The sequence below is a fragment of the Lutra lutra genome, chromosome 8 (genome assembly GCF_902655055.1).
Source record: "Lutra lutra chromosome 8, mLutLut1.2, whole genome shotgun sequence".
NCBI lineage: Eukaryota > Metazoa > Chordata > Mammalia > Carnivora > Mustelidae > Lutra > Lutra lutra.
This window is the reverse complement of record NC_062285.1, coordinates 15,601,922-15,624,700: the sequence shown is the minus strand read 5'-3', so window position 1 is coordinate 15,624,700 and position 22,779 is coordinate 15,601,922. Positions and strand designations below refer to the sequence as shown.

Below are 22,779 nucleotides of genomic sequence, written 5' to 3'. Positions count from 1 at the left end.
CTGTTTTTCCCAAACTTGGAAGGTCACCAGGGGATCTTTTTAAAAGTTAAGGCTTTTCAGTCTCACTTCCAAGGATTCTAATTCATTAGCTTAACGGTGGGAAGAAGAATCTGTGGTTTTATAAGTTGTCCAAATGGGTCTAATGATCACCCAGATTCGCATGACTTAAATTCCTACCAATGCAGGAATTCTCTGTCTGTTATTCCCCAAGTGAAGGTCATCCTGTCTGCAAAGAATACATTCAATCTCAGTTACCTTCTATTAAAAAATTATTTCTTCCAGGGGCACCTGGGTGGCTCAGTGGGTTAAAGCCTCTGCATTCGGCTAGGGTCATGATCCCAGGGTACTGGGATCGAGCCCCACATCGGGCTCTCTGCTCAGCAGGGAACCTGCTTCCCCCTCTCTCTCTGCCTGCCTCTCTGCCTACTTGTGATCTCTGTCTGTCAAATAAATAAAATCTTTTAAAAAAAAATTATTTCTTCTGAATACTGAGCTGAATGAATGGGCTCATCTATCTATCCACTGATCCTAGCTCTACTCTTCATAGCTGTACAAAATAAATATTACCTCTTTCCCATATTACAATCCTTAAAAAATACCTTTGTACAGTGCTTTGTAAGTTTCTTTCCCTCCATTTACAAAATTGGTAAGATATATGTATGTGTGTGTGTCTAAGCATGTATATGTATTTTTATATATCTATCCACTATCCATCTACATAAAGAGACCCACATGTACAGAGGGGTGCTGACCCCCACATAGTTGAAAATCTGTGTGTCCTCTTGACTCCCCAAAACTTGCTGTTGACTGGAAGCCTTACTGATGACAGAAACAGTCAATTAAAATATATTTTGTAGGGGCACCTGGGTGGCTCAGTTGTTAAGTATCTGCCTTTGGCTCAGGTCATGGGCCCAGGGTCCTGGCATTGAGTCCCACATCAGGTTCCCTGCCTGTCAGGAGGCCTGCTTCTCCCTCTCCCACTCCCCCTGCTTGTGCTCTCTCTCTTGCTGTCTCTCTCTCTGTCAAATAAATAAACAAAATCTTAAAAAAAAAACATATTTTGTATATTATATGTACCAAATAGTGTATCCTTACAGTAAAGTTAGCTAGAGAAAAGAAATTGTTCTTAGCAAAATCATAAGAAAAAGAAAATACATTTACAGTACTGTCTTGTTTTTGTCGAAAAATGTCCGCATATAAGTAGACCCACATAGTTCAAATCTGCGCTGTTCAAAGGTCAATTGTATATATCTTCCTGTGGGCAGAGAAGGGTGTCTATAATATACTATTAAACGAAAAAAAAAGTAAATTGAAAACACTTCCTAAAAGCATTACAATAAATGCTCGATTTAAACTGGGTGTCCAGAGCATTTCCCTCCCTTCACATTCACTAGGTAGATACATTTCCAGAAGCCAATATGCAGAACCAGAGGAAAAAGTAGGACTCACTGATCAACCCAACACAAGTTTTTTAAAATACAGAATCTTTACTTATTAGCAAACTTGTGGGGATTAAAGATGCCTAAATATCTTGAGGTTTAAAAAAAAAATCATGCCCATTAATCTCCAAGATCATAGTAGCTAAGACATATCCAGGAGAAATGTAATCATAAATCCAGTTTTCTATCTACTGATATTTAAGGATGCTCTCCACATTCTAAGAAAAAAGAACATCTTGATTTCCTTAAGAAGTTCTGTCAAGATATATTAAAGGTGAATGCAGTGAACAAGAGTGTTAAGTCAAGAGACTCTGTCATCACTTGAAGAAGGAAAAGGAAGTTGTGGGATGGGAGGCAGGCTTGCGGAGCCAGAACAGGGGTGCGCGACAAGGGGAAAAGGCAAGAAGAAACCAATTCTGCATCAAAAACACGTTCAGGATGAAACAGAAGACTCAAGAGCACCCAGTGTGACTAAGGAAAAGTAAATACACTCTTCAACTTGCCATTTTTTGATAATAATAGTTTGCTCTGGTCTGCCTACAAACTTTCCCAAAGGTGGGTGAGCATTCAGAAATACCAAATTTGGGTTCTCAATCTATTCTCTTATTCACAAACCTACACCATGGGATCCCTTGCATATTAATAGATAACTAGAAAAAAGAGGACTTACAAAAACAATTTCCATCACATTCAGTTTCTTAAACCAAAGTACAGTGTATCCATTTGTCTCAGATTATTTTTTTTTAAGATTTTATTTATTATTTGACAGAGAGAGACACCGCAAGAGAGGGAACATAGGCAGGGGGAGTGGGAGAGGGAGAAGGAGGCTTCCCACTGATCAGGGAGCTCTGTGCCGGGCTCAATCCCAGGACCCTGGGATCATGACCTGAGGTAAAGGCAGACACTTAACGACTGAGCCACCCAGGAGCTCAGTCACAGATTATTTTAGAAGTACAAAAGGCCAGCTTCCAGATTTTATTGTGAAATAAACTATTTGCACAATATTCTTTTTTTTTTTTTTTTAAGAATATGAAGCTTCAGCTAAAAAACTATTCTGGTGGAAGCAATCCAAAATGAAGATTTCACATGAAGATGTCTTCCGACTCCAAACCAACAGAACCATATAGAAGGCTCCTAAGATTTAACATATTTAATTCTTTATGGTCAATTAAAATTAGATAAATTATAGGACAGTCTTTAAATCCAATAACCTTTGGGTTTACTAATCTAATCACATCAACCAGAAAGAAAAACAAGGGCCTCCCATATGGTCTTTCTGTAACAGAAAGTAGCTGCATTCAGGAGGCGCATCTGTGCGTCTCTACCCACACTCGCGCTGCTCACGCTGAAATCACCATATTGCTAACTATCATAAGATGACAGGCCCCTTCACAGAGCAAAGAACAAAAGAAATGGAATATCACTTTTGTACTAGAATTATTTGGCCTGGTAGAAACTAAAGAAAGGAAGAAAGGATCAGAGATTCTGGAACCAAGGAATAAGGACTTCGCAAAATGTTTATCTTGGAAGAAATGAACGCTAAGGAACACTGACAACGTATGGAGAAATCTTCTGCAGCCGGGTGTCCTCATTTGTTGATGGCCTGTGTCTAGTGATTAGGGTCCCACCCAATTCATTCAAACCCAGACTTCTGCCAAAATGTCCCTTCATGCTTGCTGCCGCTACTGCTGCTATTCTGATTTCTGGCAGGTTCTACCTTTAATCCCAACCTGCAGCATTAAGCTTTTGCCATGCAATGGTATTCTGACATACAGACTCAGGTATACAAAGGAACACATGTTTAAAGTTAAATAATAGTGTTCTATTATGTGGTGGTACAATGAGCCTAGAATGAATCCTAGGCCTGCCCTGAATAAAAACACATACTTTGAAAAAAAATATTCCAGTACTGTTTTGAGTAGCGTGTATCCTTTTCATAAAGTACTTAAGTATTATTTTAAGCAGTGTAGGTTTTCTAGAAACCAGATTTCCACAAGACTAGTGACATATTGTCTATCTTAAAAAATCTACAAATGGTTTCTTTTAATCAGTTTTGGAATTAAGCAAAAAAGTGAAAAATACAACAATAGTATAATCCCCAAATTCTCATCATCTAGAATTAACAACTGCTAACATTTTGTCATACTCAATGCCGTGATCATTTTTAACTTGTAAAGAAATGCTTATGATATTAAAAAATACTTAATAAAGAACATTAATATACAAGCATTCATTTCAAGAAAAAAATTTTTTACCAATACAGGCATGTTATCTTTTTATAGTTTCCACCACCAGCCTGATTCCCCATCCACTGGTGTGTTAATTACCATTGTCTCACCTCTTACTGCAAATTATTTCATACATGAGTGCTACACACTGTCTGTGTTACTGTTACTTGGTAACCAGCTTCCCAAAGGGAGGAAAGAGGCAAAGAAAAAAGGCACCAAAGATGTGAACAACAGTCCTCATGGAAATGGAGGTCTAGAAGACAAAATACTCATACCCTACACACTTCTGTACAATCTAAATTAAGTATTGTATGTATACATTGTATGTATACAAATTAAGTATGTATACGTATACATATACAAACTCAATAACATTTTGGAAGTTTTCTCAGTTTTGATTCACTCATTCATTCACTCACTGGAAAAAATATTTGTTACCAATAATGGGCTAGGCATTCTTCTAGGCACAGAAAATACCATCGAACAAAACGAACTGCTCTTAACACTTATATTTTAGATATATGATCTGCCTGAACAAATATTTTTTAATTTTTTTTTTAAGATTTTTATTTATTTATTTGACAGACAGAGATCACAGGTAGACAGAGAGGCAGGCAGAGAGAGAGAGGGAAGCAGGCTCCCCGCTGAGCAGAGAGCCCGATGTGGGACTCGATCCCAGGACCCTGAGATCATGACCTGGACCCTGAGATCATGACCTGAGCCGAAGGCAGCGGCTTAACCCACTGAGCCACCCAGGCGCCCCTGCCTGAACAAATAAGCAAGATCAGATAGATAAGCATGTCACATGGAGAGTAAGTGACAGGGGAGAAAACCATAGCAAGGAAGGAGGGCAGGTTGTGCCCTGGGAGTAGGGGAGAGGCGTTCAATAAACTCAATGGTCAGCAAAGGCCTCACTCAGGTGACCTCAAGGCAAAACCTAGAGGAGACGAGGAAGTGAGCCCTGTGGACCCCTGAGGGAGGAGAGTGCTCCAGGTGAAGGGGACAGCTAGTGGTGGGAAGGTTCTGGGGAATGCCATGCCCAGTGTGTGCACAAGAGTCCAGAATGGCCCGTTCAGAGCAAGGGCAGTGAGAGCAGCAGGAGGGGAGATCAGGGAGGTGGTGGGAGCACGAATAGTCCAGGGTTTTGCAAGGCAAGTAAGAACTTTGGTTTTGAAGCCCGAGGGAAATGAGAAGCCATCAGAGGAATGAATGTAAACAAAGGAGTGACGTGCTCTGATTTACAGAAGGTCCGCTCTGGTCACTGTGTGGAGAACAGGGTCTAGGCTGGCAAGCACTTGAAAGACTGTCAACCAAACAGTCGACCAGATTTGCATGGTATGCAGGATCACTCCAAGAAGCCTGACCTGGAAGGTGGAAGGGAGTGCTAGTGCTTGGGAGGAGGAGGAAATTGGGAAAATGGGCAGCGGTAGTTGTAGAGAATCAGGAGTTCGGTTTTCCATATGCCTCATTACTATTCCAGTGCAGACTGAGTGGACAGGTGGACACAGGAATCTGAATTCAAGGGATATAAAGACTACACAGGTGGAGACAACACACACACACACACACACACACACACACACACACAAGCACGCACACAAATATATAGGTGTAAATATGAATTATCAGTATACACTTGATGTTTAAAGTCATGAAAGTGATCACAGAGAGAAAAGAGGGTCAAACTCTGACATATACCAAGATTTAGCCCGCCAGAAAGTTGAGGAAATCCCGGGACTGAGAAGTAAGAAGGAGGGATCAAGGAGGCAGGGAGATAACCAAGATGGTACAGGGTACCGAATCTAAGTGAATGGCGAATAAAAATTAAAGCCCTTCCTACATATTCATTCATTAATTCAAAACTATTTACTGAGTACCTACTATGAGACAGACACAGGAGAAGCAAGCACAGTGCCTGTACTTATGAGGGCTGCAGGCCAGGGGGAGAATACGGATTACTAAACAAACTTGCAAACAGTATTCCTGATAAGGTACAGGGTGTCTGGTGACAGCACTGTGGGGGCAAGTAATCTAGTCTTGGAGGGTCAGGAAAGGCCTTCCTGAGGAAGTGATGTTGAAGAAGAGACCAGAATGGTGAGGAAAATCAGGCATGGAGGGGAGGGGCGTTGAGGAGGGGCAGCTGGAAGGAAGGGTGGGAGAAAACAGCATCTGCAAGGTCCAGAAGTGGAGAGGCCTGTGGAAGGGACAGCTGTGCAGTACAGGACGTGTAGGAGAAGGGCAGGCCTGATTATTTACTGTCTCTGCAGACTTCTTGGGAGTTTGAACTTTATTCCAAAGGCAACCAGAAGCCAGAAAAGTGTTTTTACACAGGAGAATGTAACAATCAGCCTTCGATTTCAGGAGGAGCACGGTGACTATGGCAGGGGCAGAGCACTGGCAGGTGACAAGGCTCAAGGCTGGGAACCCGGGAAAGTTGTTAGGAAGCCTGGCGGTGGGAGGTGGAATGTGAACTCCACAGGACTTTGGATAGGAGGAATGAGGAGAAAGAAGGGTCAAGGGTGATAACCTGGTTTTTGACTGGGACAGATAAGGAGACAGCGGTACTACTCACTCAAAGAAGCAAGAGGGGAAGGTTGCAGGTCGGAGTAGAATTTGTTAAGTTTGAACTGCCTGTGGGGGATCAAAAAAAAAAAAAAAAAAAAACCACCTGGTAAAATAGGCAAAAGGCTACACAGGTCTGGAGATCAACTATAAAACCTAGGATTGGGCTGTAAATTTGGAGCCCCAGCACACAGATGAAAGCCATGGGAGAGCGTCAAGTGAAACCCAGGGAATGAGAAAGAGAAGAGCCCAGAGGAATGGCAAAAAGCCTGGCTCTAGGTAAAGCCAACAGGAAAGGGGCAGAGAGGAAGAAGAACCCCAGGGAGACAGAGAAGGAAAGAGAGAGAGCAGGAGAGCGCCTGAGAAGGAACAGGGGAGTCTGGGATAAAAGCAAAGGGCACAGTATTTCAGAAAGAGGAGCAAAAGTATGAATTCTCATAGTTCATACACTGAAAAATACCTTGCTGTGTTATTTACACTATTCCAAAATCAACCACCGATTATCTTTCATCAGCTATAATACATTTAATCCTAGGATAATCTTGGTCTAGATGAAGAAGCAAGACATAAAATGAAATAATTAATAAATAATACTGATTGGCATCAGTAAATATGTTTGTTTTAACAACAGACAATGAAAGTGCTAAAAATTCGGTTACTGGGCAATACTATGGTCTACAGATGAAGAGTAAAATAAATATCAGAAATAGGAAAAATAGGGGCGCCTGGGTGGCTCAGTCGGTTAAGCATCTGCCTTTGGCTCGGGTCATGATCCCAGGGTTCTGGGATCAAACCTGTGTAGGGCTCCTTGCTCAGCGGGGAGTCTGTTTCTCCTGCCCCCTCTGCTGCTCCCCCTGCTCCTGAGCTGCTCTCTCTGTCAAATACATTTTAAAAATCTTAAACAAACAAAGAAATAGGAAAAATAATGTGGTCTAAAAAGCTGAGGACTAAGTTTTTACCTCTGGTTTAAAAAAAAAAAAAAAAGAGGCAAGTTGATCCTGGAAGGATGAGCTCTATAGGATATGAAAGGGGTGATCACATCAACAAGGATTCAGGGTCTAAATTAAGCGATTCTGTGAGATGTCGGAACACTTCACAGACCAGACTGCACACAGGCACACATCAAAACACACTCACTGGCTCAGAGTGAATGAAAGATTATTTGCAGACATGTAAAGTCTATAACTCTGCATGAAATAGAATTGTGCCATCCTTACTGCATAATCCCAAGATATATTCTACTGAGCTGTCACAATTCATTATTTGAAGAGGACTGTTTGTTAGTTGTTTGGTTTTTAACCTTCCAATATATCCTTGGGGAGGGATGCTTATATTTATTCATATTTATTCACGTACCAACACAATTAGATTCTAATACATAAGACGAACAAGAAGTTTCTGAATGTTCTTCAACAGAGCAGTAGCCCTTATTTAGAAAAGGTGGAATTAACTAACTAGGTAAGTCATGAATCAGAGATTCCTATTAATTTACTATACCAATTTCTTCTGTCATGCACAGTTAAGTCTTTTGGCTGATTAGCAACATTAATATTAAGACATACATGCTCGGGGCACCTGGGTGGCTCAGTGGGTTAAAGCCTCTGCCTTTGGTTCAAGTCATGATCTCAGGGTCCTGGGATCGAGCCCAGCATCGGGCTCTCTGCTCAGCGGGGAGCCTGCTTCCCCCCCCTGCCCCCCGCCCCGGCCTGCCTCTCTGCCCACTTGTGGTGTGTCTGTCAAATAAATAAAATCTTAAAAAAAAAAAAAAGACATACATGCTCATATCTTTGTTACAAAAAACACATGTAAATTTACTATTCAAACACATATTTAGGATCACAGCTATTGGTTTCTAAAAGTTTTTAAAGAATGACAATATACGACTTTAGAATGTAATACTTTAAACACAGAAATCAAGTGCCGTGTTCGAAGACTTAAATATGTATCGACCCAAAGTATTCCAATAATGACTCTACGTTTATTACTAAAAAATATTCACAAGATTTAAAGTGCATCAGAAGTATCAATGAGAGTTAAATACACAACAATGAAACAGTCAACTCCTTAAACTGAGATTTTAAAATGCTGTCTGAAAGCATTTAAGCTCCTTTATTCCTATCCCCACAAGCAAAAAATATCTACCTATTCTTTAAAAAGTCAAACAATATGATAGGTTAATATCAAGCTCAAGTTCTGTGTATAATCTTTAAATGAGCAAAATACAGGCAATATAATATTTTCTTGGTTCCCAAACTACAAATAACACATCTATACCAGCAGTAACAGCCAAAGGAGAACAAATTTCACAGCCCTTAAAAAAAATACATAACTGTCAGTGTTAAATAAGCCAAGTTTGCAACTGGAAACACTGCTTTCTAGCCAAGGACAAGATGTATCTATTATAAATTCTTGGTTAGGGGTGACCCCTTAAATGACCCCCCAAAAAAATCAAATAACATTAGTTTTTGCAAATATAATGCAAATAGCATGCTAATTAAAGTATTCACAAGACAATGACAAATGAGGCTTTGGGACCACAGCACATATTATTATGTAACTACAATACACATTAAGCAATCACCAAGTTGCAGGTAGGCCTTCCAAAAGGAGTTATTATGGTTTACCATGATCAGAGGATTGTGGTGTTATACTTAATCACGTTTTTACCTGCAAGCAGGTGTTTACAGGTGTCAAAAAGTAAAACACTGATCCTAACTGTAAACGTCTAGTACTAAGGAGTTGTACAGTAATGGCACATAGTACCCCTCCCTGTATTTTCTGCATAAAACTTCCTAATCCAGTACGAAGTGAGCTACATGAAGCAAGTTTCTCTGCATTAAAAACAAAATTTCACTTGACTCATTTTTATTAAAACGCCACAACTCACACACTCAATAACTAGACCTTGTTTCAATGGGCATGAAGTGAAAATTTAACACTTACAAGGTATAAAACAATAGTGAGAGTAAAGCCTCTTTGGGGGGAAGTTACTATAATCTATTCAATCCGTCAATAAAAATATACACGGCTCAATACAGACTTTAAAGTTTAAAGGGTAACAATATTCAGTACATTTAGCAAGCAAATTACAGAAACCACCAATAATCAATTAAACACCATGTAGTCATTATAGAATGAAATATAAAGAAAAAATATAGAGAGAGAAAGAGAGAGAGATGAAAGAATATAAGAGGTAAAAGGGCATATGGGTGTCATAAATCAATGGATTTTCTGATTTCTGTCCTGCCTGCTGAAAAAATTTCAGGAAGCCTGGCATATCATCTTCAGAGCCTTCCCAAAGATGATGGTCCAAAGGCAAAGCAAGGCACCTGACACCCCAAGGGCAGCTCACAGAACTTCTAAGCAGTGAAAGGAAGGGCATAAATAAAAGAACAGGAATGTCAGGAGATTTTTCATGGACTTGGAATTACAACTCTACAGACTCTATAAATCTGTTTTTCAAGGCTGTGCTTCAACTGTCCACAGGAAAAGACCTGTTTTTCTACCCAGAGCAGAGATCCGCACCAACAGCAAGCCAGAATACCCACCAAAGCCAAAGTGAGACTGAGGTCCCGTTACAACAAGCATACCAGCTGCCCTCTCTCCACCTCGGAGAGCCAGTCTTGTCTACAGACCCACAAAACGCACAAAGGCATCCCCTAACCGGCCCAACTGGGGAACCACTGGCGGATGGGAACTGAAGGAAAACAGAGACACTTGCAGGATTCCCAGTCACCTGAAGTGAGGTGATGGGGCAAGATGGGGCATTTCGAAGTGAAGAAACCCTTCTTGCAGAAGAAATCACTGGAAGTTCCTGGAAGCAAAAATGTGCAAGACTGCACGGCCCTAGGGTCAAGCTGGGACACTCCCACAAATCAGCCCAAAGGCCCCAAAGCCTCTCCTGAGGCCCATGGCGGCTGACCCCCGCTGTCCCCCCACTCTCTTCCCGGACACCTTGTAGACAGTGTAGACAGTGGCCCGAGATGCTGCCCCTGCACTTACCTCACAGGTGGGGGACCCACAGGCCTTGAGCTTGTCACCATCTCCCTCCGGTAGACCAGTCCGACGTGTGGCCATCATTTCATTTCAAATTACATAGAAGGGACCAACCCTTTGGAGTCCACATTGGGGGGCGGAATGCCACCACACACCAAAAAGGGAAGAATTCCACACCAGTGTCCGAGGAGGTGCAGGGCTGGTGAAACAGGTAATGTGCCTGGGAATGGAACGTTTTTATGAAGCCCCTTCAAAACGCCCTGATGATTTCTTCGGACTTCAACTGACTTCACCGTCTTCGTCCATTTCTCGAGACTTCAAAAACAAAGAAGACGGGTCCTCTTGGCAGCTAACGAGGCCAACTGCAGAAAGCGGTCCCCCTCCTCCTCCTAGCGCTACTCGGAGACCAAGAGGAATCTGAGTGGGTCGCGAAGGCTCGAGCGTCAGCTCCCCAAAGAGATCTCTCCTAGAACAGGGAATAGTTAAAGGGCATGAACTTTCTCCAGACGCTGACCTTAGCCTTGCCACAAGTCTACACCAAGTTCGCGGTTCCAACACGCGGAAAGATTATTCGATCCCTGCTGATGAACCTCCCGCAGGAAAAAGGAAATAATCCTCCCAGATAAAACATTAAGAAAAAAGGGAAAAACTATAAATCAGGGGGAGAGAATGAGAAACATCAGAACTGCACGGTGGTTGCGACAAACACGCCTGGTTGGTGTGCAGCCTTCAGGAAAAAAAAAATTCCCTCTTCAAGTGCATTTTAATTAATGTATTTTCTGGGCAGAAGAGACAGTGTCCAGGCTCTTGGGCATCACTCAGATCCGTACACTTAACGGAAGTTTTCTCCCCGAGCGTAAATGGAATACTTTTCAAAAACCCTTCGCTCCCCTACACCCCCCCCCCCAAATAAAAACAAAAAGCCAGCCCCGGAGGCGGGCAGCCCAGCTCGCAGGCGTTCGCTGGCGGGCCGGGTGAGTCTGGGCGCCGGCACCCCTGCCCCTGCGCCCCGAGGCTGCCCCCGAGGAGGCGGCTGTTTTGCTTGGCCGGCGGCAGGGCTGGGCGGGGAGGCGTGCGCGGCTGCGGGTGGGACCCGGGCGCAGCTCCCTCTCCGGGGCATTATTCTGGAGCGACAGAAATGAAGCCGCAGCCCGGGCAACTTTTATTTACTTGCTGCTCCCCAAACTACCAGTCGACACACTATCTTTCCCTTTCCCTGGGGCCACCTAGGAAAGAGAGAGAGGGAAAAAAAAAAAAAAAAGCAACGAAAAAAAAAACCCACCACCCACCTACCACTATTTCCTCCGCCCCTTCCAGAGGCGGGTCGGTGATCTCGATCTCCCGGGAAGGGCGGCCCAAATATGCACTTTTGAAAAAGGTGTCGGGAGACCCGGGGTGGGGGGGACAAAAAACGAGAGGCTTACCCTTCCCAGCCCGCCGGGCCCAGCTTCCGAGGCGCGGCGGCGAGCAGGAGCGGGGACGCGGGCCGGGCGCGGGGCCCGGCCGGGACGCGCTAGGCCGCAGGCTCGGTTAATATTCATGAGCGGACGGGAGGCGCCCCTCCTCCACGGCCGGCCGGCCGGACCCCGGCGCCCGCCGCCGGCCTTTGTGCCCTTCCCTCCTTCCTCCGGCCCTCCCTCGCTCCGCACACGCGGGCGCGGCCCCTCCGCCCCCGCCGGGCACCAGCCGCAGGCTCCCTCCGACCCCGCGCCAGCGCCGGGCGGGGTGGCCTGAGGTGGCGGGAAGGGAGGGAGCCCGCGGCGAGCCGGGCTCCCCACCCGCCCGCGGGCGCTGCGCCCTCTCGGCTAAGGCGGAAAGTAAAACAGACACGCACCAGAGAAAGCGGAGCGAGTGGATCCGCTCGGGGCTGCCCGGCCCCAGGCAGCGCGCCCCGCACGCCCGGCGCGAGCCGCAACGAGCGGCAGGACGATCCGGCGCTGCCCGCCGCCGCGCTCCGAGGCCGCCGCCCCCGGCCGGCCGCTCCCAGGCACCGCCGCGACCTGCCCCGGCCGGCCCCGGGCTCTCGGCCGCCGCGGGAGGGCGTGGGGCGGGGCGGCGGCCGCCGGACTCTCCCCTCGCCTCGCCGGGCCGGGCCGGGGCCGCGCTCGGGCGCCCGCGGATCGCCAAGTGACAGAAGTGCCTCGCTCCGCTGCCGCGCCGAGCTGTTTCCCGGGGGCGGATTTCTCGCTTCTTCCTCCCTGGATCCACCTCCTCCCACTCCACCTCCTTCCCCTCCCCTCCCCAGGGGAGGCTCTGAGGCTGAATATTTTCTGTCTTGAATAATACGGTCCCGGGAACCGACGCTGGAGAAGGGGGATTAGCTGGGGTAGCGGGTACTCGCCAACCCCCTCCCAAGGCGTCTCCGACCTACGAGCCCTCACTGCCCCCCCTAAAATCCGGCACACACAAAACCTCCCCTGCCTTCCCCAGTCTGCCGAGCGCAGAGCGGGAGCGGCCAGGAACCGGGGTTCCACCCGGGAGGAAGACTAGGTGCTTGGTGTCAGGGGCGGAGAGGGGGACAGCGCTATGGCTGGATTCGCGACTTTGAGGGGTCCCAGGTCCCAGGCTGCGGGGAACATTATCTTGGCGAGTTTTCGCCCCCTTCTTTTGGCTGCGGGAGAGGAAAGAAGCTGCGAGGCGAGGCGACGTGCGACTTCAAGATAATAAGGGAGTGTCCCTTCACGCCCTACAGCCAAATAGCTTCTCGTGTTGGGGGAAGAGGGTCGCAGCGAGGCGTTCATTCAATTATTTTTCCTTTTTAAATCTGCAGACAGTTGGATGAAGTCGGCGCGACTAGCGGAACCGAGGAAAGGTGGTGGCGCCGCTCCACTCTACAGGTCACAGCGGCTCGGGGACCAAAGCACAGCCGCAGCCCCTCCCCACCCATTCCGAGGCCTGCCTCAGACCCCGGGCCGCTCGCTCCGCCCCGCCGGGCCTCACAACATCTCCCGCTGCAAATGGCCCAATCTGGAGGCGCGACGGGAGAATACGAGCCAATCAGGGGCTGCTGACTCACGCTTCCCTCCACCCTTTGCCCCTCCCCTAATAGGAAAAGCCACCGCCCCTCTGTCTCCCCTCCCCAACCACCCCCACTTGTCCCCCCCCCGACCTTCGGGGAGGTGGCTTACCCGCTCTCATCCTCGCTGGGCTGCAGTGGGGTAGCCCGCTGCGGCGGCGGCGTTTGTCACCTTGTCACCCTCATCCTCATCCCCTCCCAGACACACCCCTACTCCCTTTCCCAGTCCTCCTGCTGGTGCTGTTGAGGGTCATTTGTATCCTCACTCCGGCGGGGGACTGCGAGCTATTGTGTCTGATCAGCTGCCACCACCGTCCTGAGGGAAAAAAAGGAACAAAACCAAGAAGCTACGGGGTCTGCTTACCTTTTCCTTCTTTCTTAAGACACCATCCCCCGAAGATTTTAAGACACCTCCCCATCCCCTGCTCCCCACCCGCTGCCTGGGGTCCTGTTTCTCGATGAGGAAAAAAAAAAAAAAACCCACCAACCAACCAAACACTTAAAAACACACTCCCTGGAGCCTGAATACCTGTGCCTTAGTTTTCAATATTCCCCAGAGTGGAAGGTGCCAAGAATTTAGAACATACAACTAAATCCTCAGCTTCAATTAGAGGAAAGACTTAGCCTGGATCATCTTTATATGGCCATGAAATTTGCATGTTCGTGACAGCTCCTGACAAAACTAGTCAGCCAATAACAAAGAACAACAACAACAAAAAAGAATAAAATAGAGGGAATGCCTGCCAGTCACTTGGTAATTTACTGAATAGCCCACTGGGCTATAGCAGTATCCTGTTCTAGATACTGTTGAGTAAATTAAAAAGAAGTGAATAGAAATGCAGGGTTCAAGTAGCCTACCTCTAGTGGGCTTATAGAATGTGTCCAGAAAGAAAAAACAATTTCCAGCACAAAACAGCTCCTTACAAATGCAAATGGGCATGCATGGCTAAACGGAGGACTTCTAGGGTTAAGCTTTTTGCAATGGAAATTTTTATAAATGTTGATTTTGAAAAAGATTTTCAGTTTGCTAAAGGAGAGTAAATGGTGGCCATGGAAGGAGGCGTGAAAGGAGGTAAATACATTTTAGAAATTGTGGGAAAATGACATAACCCAGAAAGGCATTTCTATAAAGGATAAAAGGAAGCATCGAGACTGTAGGCTAGCTCCATCACCTACCTTGTGACTTAAGGTAAGTTATTACCTACGTGTTTAAGTATTAGAGCTATCAAGTAATAGTACTGACTGCCATCTGTATAGCGCCGCCTCTGTGCTAGGTATTCCAAGAGCTTTACACACAACTTAGTGAGATAACTGTGTGACCGCCAGGATTAAGCCCACAGTCAGCTCCGGAGTCCATGCTTTTCTCAGCAACACTGTACTACCTCTAACACGGTTTTTGAACAATAATAACCTTAACTAACTTTTAGTTAGCTTGTTATGTGCTAATTATTGTGCTTTGTGGGTAACTAATTGAATCTTAGCTCTGGGTTAAGCATGATTATGATGTGCCATGTTGGGGAATGTTTTTAAGAGCCGTGAAGAGAAGTTAGTATTATATGTGTCTTACTTCTGTTAGGATGATCATGATATTCTAAAATTTGGGAATATTTTTAAGAATCATTATGATAGATTGCTATCATATGTATCTAAGTGTATTAGGCTATCTGGACGGACTGGAACAGTACACCGAACTAAGACTGGGGACATCTGGGCCCTAGTCCTCTCTTGGGACCTCTGTAACAGAACCTTCTGGAGCTAACTGGACTGTTGAGAGCATCAAATGAGATAATACAGGTGAAGGGGTTTTCAAAATGTAAAAACCTAATTCTGATTACAGAAGTGTTTACCCTGTTCCCCCAACTAGGAACTCTTTATACTCTTTATTTTATTTTTATTTATTAGGAACATGTTTGACCCAGCTAAAAATGAGGTCAATTCCCTTCTGAAGGCGTGAGCTGTAATAATACTTTATTAACGGCTTGAGCTCTCATTTAGATGTGACACTATCTGGGCATCTACAAAGTGGCAGTCATCAGCGAGTCATTCGCCATTCCAAAGGCTGATGGTGTCATTAGTGGAGAATGTAAACCCTTGGAGCTCCCCTTTTAGCTGCCCATCTTCGGCATTTCACTCATTAACACCTCCACCAGAGGGAGGGCAAGAGAAAGGAAAAGGAGCCAAACTTAAATCATGTGGCTACTTGTTAACTGCTCCAGTGAGAGATTTGGTATAACAATGGGTTTGGGGACTGTAACTGAAAGGAGTTTTGGAATTAACTGTGGGCTTCACAGTTCATATCTTGATAGTTTTCTTTATCCTAATTATCATGGATAAGCAAGAGCTAACAGCAATTCTACCTTTGTTTTACTTTGAAAGGCTAATATTTTCCTCTTTTGAGCAAAGCTAATTAATAATCTAGCTTCTTGGGATGGCTGGGTGGCTCAGTCTGTTAAGTGTCTGCCTTCAGCTCAGGTCATGATCTCAGGATCCTGGGATGGAGTCCCATATCTGGCTCCCTGCTCAGCAGAGAGCCTACTTCTCCCTCTGCCCACCTCTCCCCCTACTGTGCTCTCCCTCTCTCTGTCAAATAAATAAAATCTTAAAAAAAAAAAAAAAAAAAAACTAGCTTCTTAGAGTTTCCACTGAGTCTCAGAAATTAATACAGCTATATTAATAGCATCTACAAGACAATCTTGTACACCATAATTCTGACAATGTAGGCAAGACATTTTTAAAGATGAAGATTATATCCTTAAAACATAACTTTTGACTATGTTAATGACATAATAATATTGTTTTGGCGAACCACAATCAAGGAAAAATGTCAAAGCCAGAAATAGGACCAAGTGTCTTAACCCCCGGTCTAATGTCATTCTGTTATAAACTATGGATGATTTCTACTCTGAATATAGAAGTTGGCAATTCTCGGAGGCACAAGTGTTTGCCAATGAATTCCACAGATGAAATGTGTAATTTGGGATGAAGGATTTGCAAAACTATGTGTCTGAGGCAGTTAAGACCAATGGCCCTCAGAAGCGTAAGCATTTTTTTTGGTTTTAGGACTATACTTAGACTTTACATCTTTTTCATACAATAGTAAAAAGACACTGCTAATATTTCTTCTGCTTCTGCTTTCTGCTAATAGTAAAAATATTACCTGCTAATATTTCTTGGAAAATTTTCTGCTAATAGTAAAAATATTATCTCCTAATATTTCTTGGAAAATAGTAAAAATATTACCTGCTAATATTTCTTGGAAAAAGACTTTCATGCTGAATTGAATAGTTCCAGAAAACCCATCTCTCTAGCAAGGCATTCACAACTACAATCAAGAGAATAGAGTAATGGTCCATAAGAAATAAGTTTTCTAAGATTCTTCTTTCTTCATCATCTCTTTTATGATAATAATGTAAATCATTTATTAATTTAATGTTCTGCCTTGGCTAGATACATGACATTATTTCTGTCCCCAGGATGACTATTACCAGTTATTAATTTCTAATCTAAAGAGGAGTGACACTACTTAATCCAGTGTATACAGGGCCTAGAAAACTACCATACACAACAGATATTTTTGAATAATTTCCCTGCCCTCAGCTTATGGTGGTCTTTTCCTCCTCTGGATTATTCTTCTGCTTGGGGTTTTTTGGATTTGTTTGTTTGTTTGTTTGTTTGTTGCTATGAATTACTTACTTGATCATAAACAATCTTATGTTCTCATTTAACTGTAACTGAATATTGTCTCTCTTTCCATCTAGATTTTAAACTTCTGTGGGGAGAATTCATAGGGCTTTTACTTCTTTTCAGTCCCCATAATACCTACTACAACTTTCACACAGAGAAATCACTATAAAATGAGGGTACCCAGGTGGCTCAGTGGGTTAAGCCTCTGCCTTCGGCTCAAGTCATGATCTCAGGGTCCTGGGATCGAGCCCCGCATCGGGCTCTCTGCTCAGCTGGGAGCCTGCTTCCTCTCTCTCTCTGCCTACTTGTGATCTCTGTCTGTCAAATAAATTAAAAATATTTTTAAAAAAAAGAAGTCACTATAAAATGATTCAAGAATGGAATGATGATTGCATCACTATTATTGATAAAGATTGATACCTCAAGAAATTCCTGGCTGGCCAGCAACTCCCCAGAGTCCAGGAAGATTTGTGTACATGCCTGTTTGCATATGCTTAAAATGGAGAGTATAAATTACAAGAGTTGTCCAAAAGAGAGCTCTTCCTTCACCTTCCAGAAATGCTACATCCTATCTCTACTTGACTTCACTTCTGGTGAATGAGATATTTTTTTGGCCACAACACCATGCCAAAAATTAAGGTCACTTGTATTTTGTCAGTTATTCTAAAATATCAGCCCATAGTTTATCCAAAGTCGTGTATCAAATGTTTTCTTCCAGATTCAAATTATTTTTCAGCACCAGCGTCTCCATAATTAAACTTGAATGGTACAGTAGTCTTATTCATCAGCATTATTAAGATTATATTTCTATATTTTAAGAAAAACTAGCATAAAAATATACAAGTTTCTATTTTATCCTAAGAATCGTGATTTTCACTTAAAAGCATTCCAGTTTTCCTTAAAATATGAGACACATTTTTTTAGATGTTTCCACCCACCCAACTACATATGAGCTAGAACATCCTGTGAAAATACCATACAATCTGGGTAGAAAGCCATATTACTGGAAAATGAAAATATGCTTTTATTATCTTGGAATTTAGCTAAGTCTTAACCATTCTAACTAAGAAAGTGTGCTAGCAATTGACTTTGATATTATAGCCCTAATCCAGAGCAACCAAACCTTTTTCAAAAGAATGAAAAAAAAAAAAAAAATGAGTAGATTTCCCTTCTATTTTCATAGAGCAAAAGTAGGAGAGACATCGAAAAACCTCTGAATTACTTCATTCAGTAAAAGTCTGGGTGTCTTTTAATATTCTCTGGCACTGTAGATTCCATTCCTCTATTCCTGTAATTGCCTGCATTCCCTACTAATCCAAAAGTCAACTAACCAAGACTTCTTTCTTCAGATAGGAAAAGATTGCAGGAGTATGTGGCAATTCACATCTGGCCTTAAGTATGAAAGATGCAGGCTTGCATAACTTTTCCCTGAAAAGATTTTTTCAATTAAATTTCAATTTTTAAAAATTGTGACATAAAAGAAAAAAATAGTCTTTGCAACCATGAGAAAGCCCAGTCTTGTATTACATTTCATGAATCCACCTCTTGCTTTCTTCCAAGTTCCTCATTGGATAGATCTAACAGGAAGTTCAAAAATAATTCCTCCACTCTCTCTTTTATTTTTTTTTAAGATTTTATTTATTTATTTGACATAGAAAGAGAGATTACAAATTACAAGTAGGCAGGTAGAGAGAGGTGGGGAAGCAGCCTCCCTGCTGAGCAGATGGCCCATGCGGGGCTCAATTCCACAATCCTGAGATCATGACCTAAGCCAAAAGCAGAGGCTTAACACACTGAGCTATCCAGGCGCCCCCTCCTCCATTCTCTTTTGTATAAACAGAAAGTCTAGATAGGAAATCCTGATCAAAGATGGATGGGAAGAAAATTAAAAGACTGATGTAAACATTTTTAAATGAGGGGAGGTTGTAGAGAAGATGAAATAAAGGAGTATATTAATCAAACGAGAAAGAAAGAATATATTATAGAAAACACTCACCCTAATAAGCAGGAATAAAATGGTGACAAATGTTTTACACCCTGAAGGAAATAAAATATATTAAAAGTGAAATGACAAGAGAATAAATGAGATATAAAAGGATTTGGAAGAGCTAAGGAAAGACATTGAGAAAGAAAAAATCATATCATTGTAGAAGTAATAAATGAATTAGAAATAAGAAAGAAAAAGAAGGGATATCTGGCAGAAAAATAGTGGGATGGGTAACAGCCTTTTTGTTTTTATTTTTAAAATTTTTAAAAGATTTTTATTTATTTATTTTTTAGAAGGATTTTATTTATTTATTTGACAGATGGAGATCACAAGTAGACAGAGAGGCCGGCAGAGAGAGAGAGAGGGAGGAGGAGGCTTGCTCCCTGCCGAGCAGAGAGCCCGATGTGGGGCTCTATCCCAGGACCCTGGGATCATGACCCTAGCCGAAGGCAGAGGCTTTAACCCAATGAGCCACCCAGGCACCCCAAGATTTTTATTTATTTATCTGACATAGAGAGAGAGCACAAGCAGGGGGAGCAGATTCACGACTGAGCAGGGAGCCCGATGCAAGACTCAATCCCAGGACCCTGGGGTCATGAACTGAGCCAAAGGCAGTCCCTTAACCAACTGAGCCACTCAGGTGCCCCAGTGATGACAGCCTTTTTAAAAGCACATCAAACACAAAGGAAAAAGACAATAAAATGAAAGAAATCAGTTAAGAGATGAGAAACATGGAGGACAAATAATAAAAATCGAATTTAGAGAAATTGATGTCTCTACCAAAGAGTTTACATCTAATGAAACTAAAAAAGTATTTGAAAATATAACTTGGCAGACTACTAAATGTCCTCTAAGAGCTGTTCTCGCCTTCTTAAGAATACCGTTTTCACTGAGCACACGATCTAAAAGCTAGACTACATCTCCCAGCCTTCCTTCTAAGTATGCGTGCCCACTTGTCTAAATTCTAGGCAATGAAATGTTGGCAGGAAGGAGTGTCTGCTACTCTGGAGGTCTCTTAGAAGAACTGGACCTGTGCCTTCCTAGTCCTTCTCCCCCTTCCTATTGGTTGGTTGTAGATGACGATTGCTTCAATGTAGCAAATAAAAATAGAGTACCCAGTTCAACTGGAATTTCAGATCAACAATGAATAAATGTTTAGTGTAAGCATATCTCATATATTGCCTGAGACATACTAAAAAAGTGTTCATCATTTATCTGAAATTCCAATTGAACTGAGTGTCCTATTTTTTATCTGGGAACACTCCCAGAGATAGTGAGAAATGGAGCGTATGCCTTTGACCCAGAGAGGAAAGTCACCTGTGGGAGAAAGCCGAGACATTGCAGCAGGCCTCAAGCGCATACTGCATTGTTATCTAAAACAGACATAATTTTGTACGTCGCCATTCCTTTACATAAGGACCATGCTATTTTTAAGATCTTTTTGGTATAGGCACTTACCCTTTGTTCTAACTGATATGTGAAAACTTTCTTGCAATTCCCAAGATGAAAAGGACGAACCATGTTTCCAGATTTATTAACAGAGAATAATTACCTGGGGGAAGTTATTAAACTTTGAGTATTAAAAAAGGAACTTACAAGCAAACTGAAGTGACTCATCTAAAAATAAACTATGGCACACAGACTGAATCAGGTCTGCTACCTATTTTTGTAAATAAAGTTTTATGGAGTACGTTCACACTCTTGTTTTCATGTCTGTTGCCACTTTAACACTACAACAGGAGAGCTCAGTAATTGCAACCAACACCACGTGGCCTGCAAAGACTACAATAATTTCTAACTGGCCCTTTACAGAAAAAGGTTTGCTGACCTCTAACCCAAAGGAAAAACACTACTGATCTCAGAACTCTTGTCAGCATTAACTGACTTGAGAAGAGTTTCGAAGAAAGAAAAGGATGTGGACTTAAAGATCACAACCATGTAGAAAGACAGAAAGACACTCTCAAATATGTAGAGAATTGGGGACTGTATCACCTGTCCTCAAAGCAATTATACGGTATGATAGTGTAAACAACTCAAGGGCAATTTAGAATAACTATGGGAGGGACAAGCTTCAGCTGAAAGAATGGGATTATTATTGTGATGGTACAAAATTTACATGTCAAATCTTGAAAGGAAAGGACTACAGTGAGAAGTAATAATATACTAAGACAAAAATGAACATGCAGAAGGACGCCTGGGTGGCTCAGTCAGTCGAGCATCTGCCTTCGGCTCAGGTCATGATCCCAGAGTCCTGGGATTGAGTCCCGCATCGTGCTCCCTGCTCAGCTGGGAGCCTTGCTTCTCCCTCTGCCTGCCGCACCCCCTGCATTTGCTGGCTCACTCTCTCATTCTCAGTCTCCCTCTGACAAATAAATAAAATCTTTTTTTAAAATGAGCATACAGAAACATTGGAGAGGTGGAATAGGGAGAAATGGAAGAGAGCATTAACTGATCTAATTCCTTCACTGGTTATGGGGGTTTATAGAAATGATATTCCTATGTTATTTAAGACAGGATGGTTGAGTAACTAATTTGAAATAAAGTGGAAAGACAAGCCACAGAATCGCAGAAGAGAGACATGATTGATAGAACCCACCAACGATTTATACCGAAAATTTATGAAGAGCCCCTATAAACCAATAAATAAAAAGAAAAGATAAAAAGATAATTCACAAAAGAGGAAATACATGTGACCACTAACCATAATAAAAGATGCTCTATCCCTGGAATCAGGATAATGCAAATTGAAATGATAATGAGACCATTTCAAACCCATCAGACTGGCAAAAATAAGTCTGACAACATCAAGTGTTGAAGTGTTGATGAAAACAGAAGCTCTTACACACTGCAGGTGGGAAATATAAATTCATAAAAACAGTCGATGGCAACACTACTTGCTCAGGTCCCAAACCCTGGATTGTCTGTAAAACCCAGAAATAGCTGTTCTCCCCACCTTAGGATCCAGTAAGGGTCTCAGATTTCAGAGCCTAATCCACTCCTCCCATATTAAGTGGTAATTCTGTTCTTTCTACAGATAGAGACTCAAACATCCAGGGAAGCCCTGAGTCCTTTTTCTCTCACTCCCTGCATCCTGTCATCAGTAAACCTGGCAGCTCTCATGCCCAGTGATATCCAGAATCTGATGACCTCCACAGCTCTCTCATACCCATCTGTCACCTGGATTATAACGACAGTCTTTATTTAACCAGTCTTCTGGCTGCTGTTCAACACCAAAGCCAAGGGTCACCCTTTTAGGACCTAAGTCAGATCAAGTCACTTTTTTTTTTTTTTTTTGGCCTCAAACCTTCTACTGGCTTCCTATTCCACTCAGATACAAAGCCCAAGTCCTTACCATAGTTTACATTGGCCCTGCTTGTCCGCCCCCTGGCTATTTGCTCCGGTGGGACAACAATTTTCTCCTTTCCCTCAAACGCACCAGGCTGGGTCCTACAGTTCCCACAGCTGACCTACTGTTTACACCAGCTATTCTCCCAGTGCTTTCTCCAAAAAGACACCCAGATCTCTCTCCCTCATTTCATTCAGGCTTTTGCTTAAACGTCACTTATTGGACAGGTCTTCCTGACCGCCTGTTAAAAATAGTGCCGTATTTACTCACCCACCCCAGCTCAACTGCTCTCTGTCCACCCCTTGCATTTTATATAATTTTTCTAAGCCCCAATTACCATCTGGTGTTTTATATTTTTATTTATTATCTATCTTCTTGGTTTAGAATGTAAACCTCAGAAGGACAGGAAATAAGTCTTCTGTTTATTGATTAGAACAGACGTGGCATATGCTAAACACCCAATAAAATACATCCTGAAGAGTAACTGAATAACCACTTTGGAAAGCACATATCTTAGGACG

At 43.1% G+C, this 22,779-nt stretch overlaps 1 protein-coding gene across 1 annotated transcript in view; it reads right to left on the bottom strand.

The window, feature by feature from the left end:
* ARHGAP21 (Rho GTPase activating protein 21) overlaps positions 1-12,410 on the bottom strand; it is a 136,989-nt gene extending 124,579 nt beyond the window's left edge. Inside the window, 2 exon segments of the mRNA XM_047740098.1 lie at positions 10,232-10,691; positions 12,060-12,410. Of these exon segments, the coding sequence (XP_047596054.1) occupies positions 10,232-10,309 (78 nt within the window). The 5' untranslated portion in view covers positions 10,310-10,691; positions 12,060-12,410.
* Between the last annotated feature and the right edge of the window lie 10,369 nt (positions 12,411-22,779).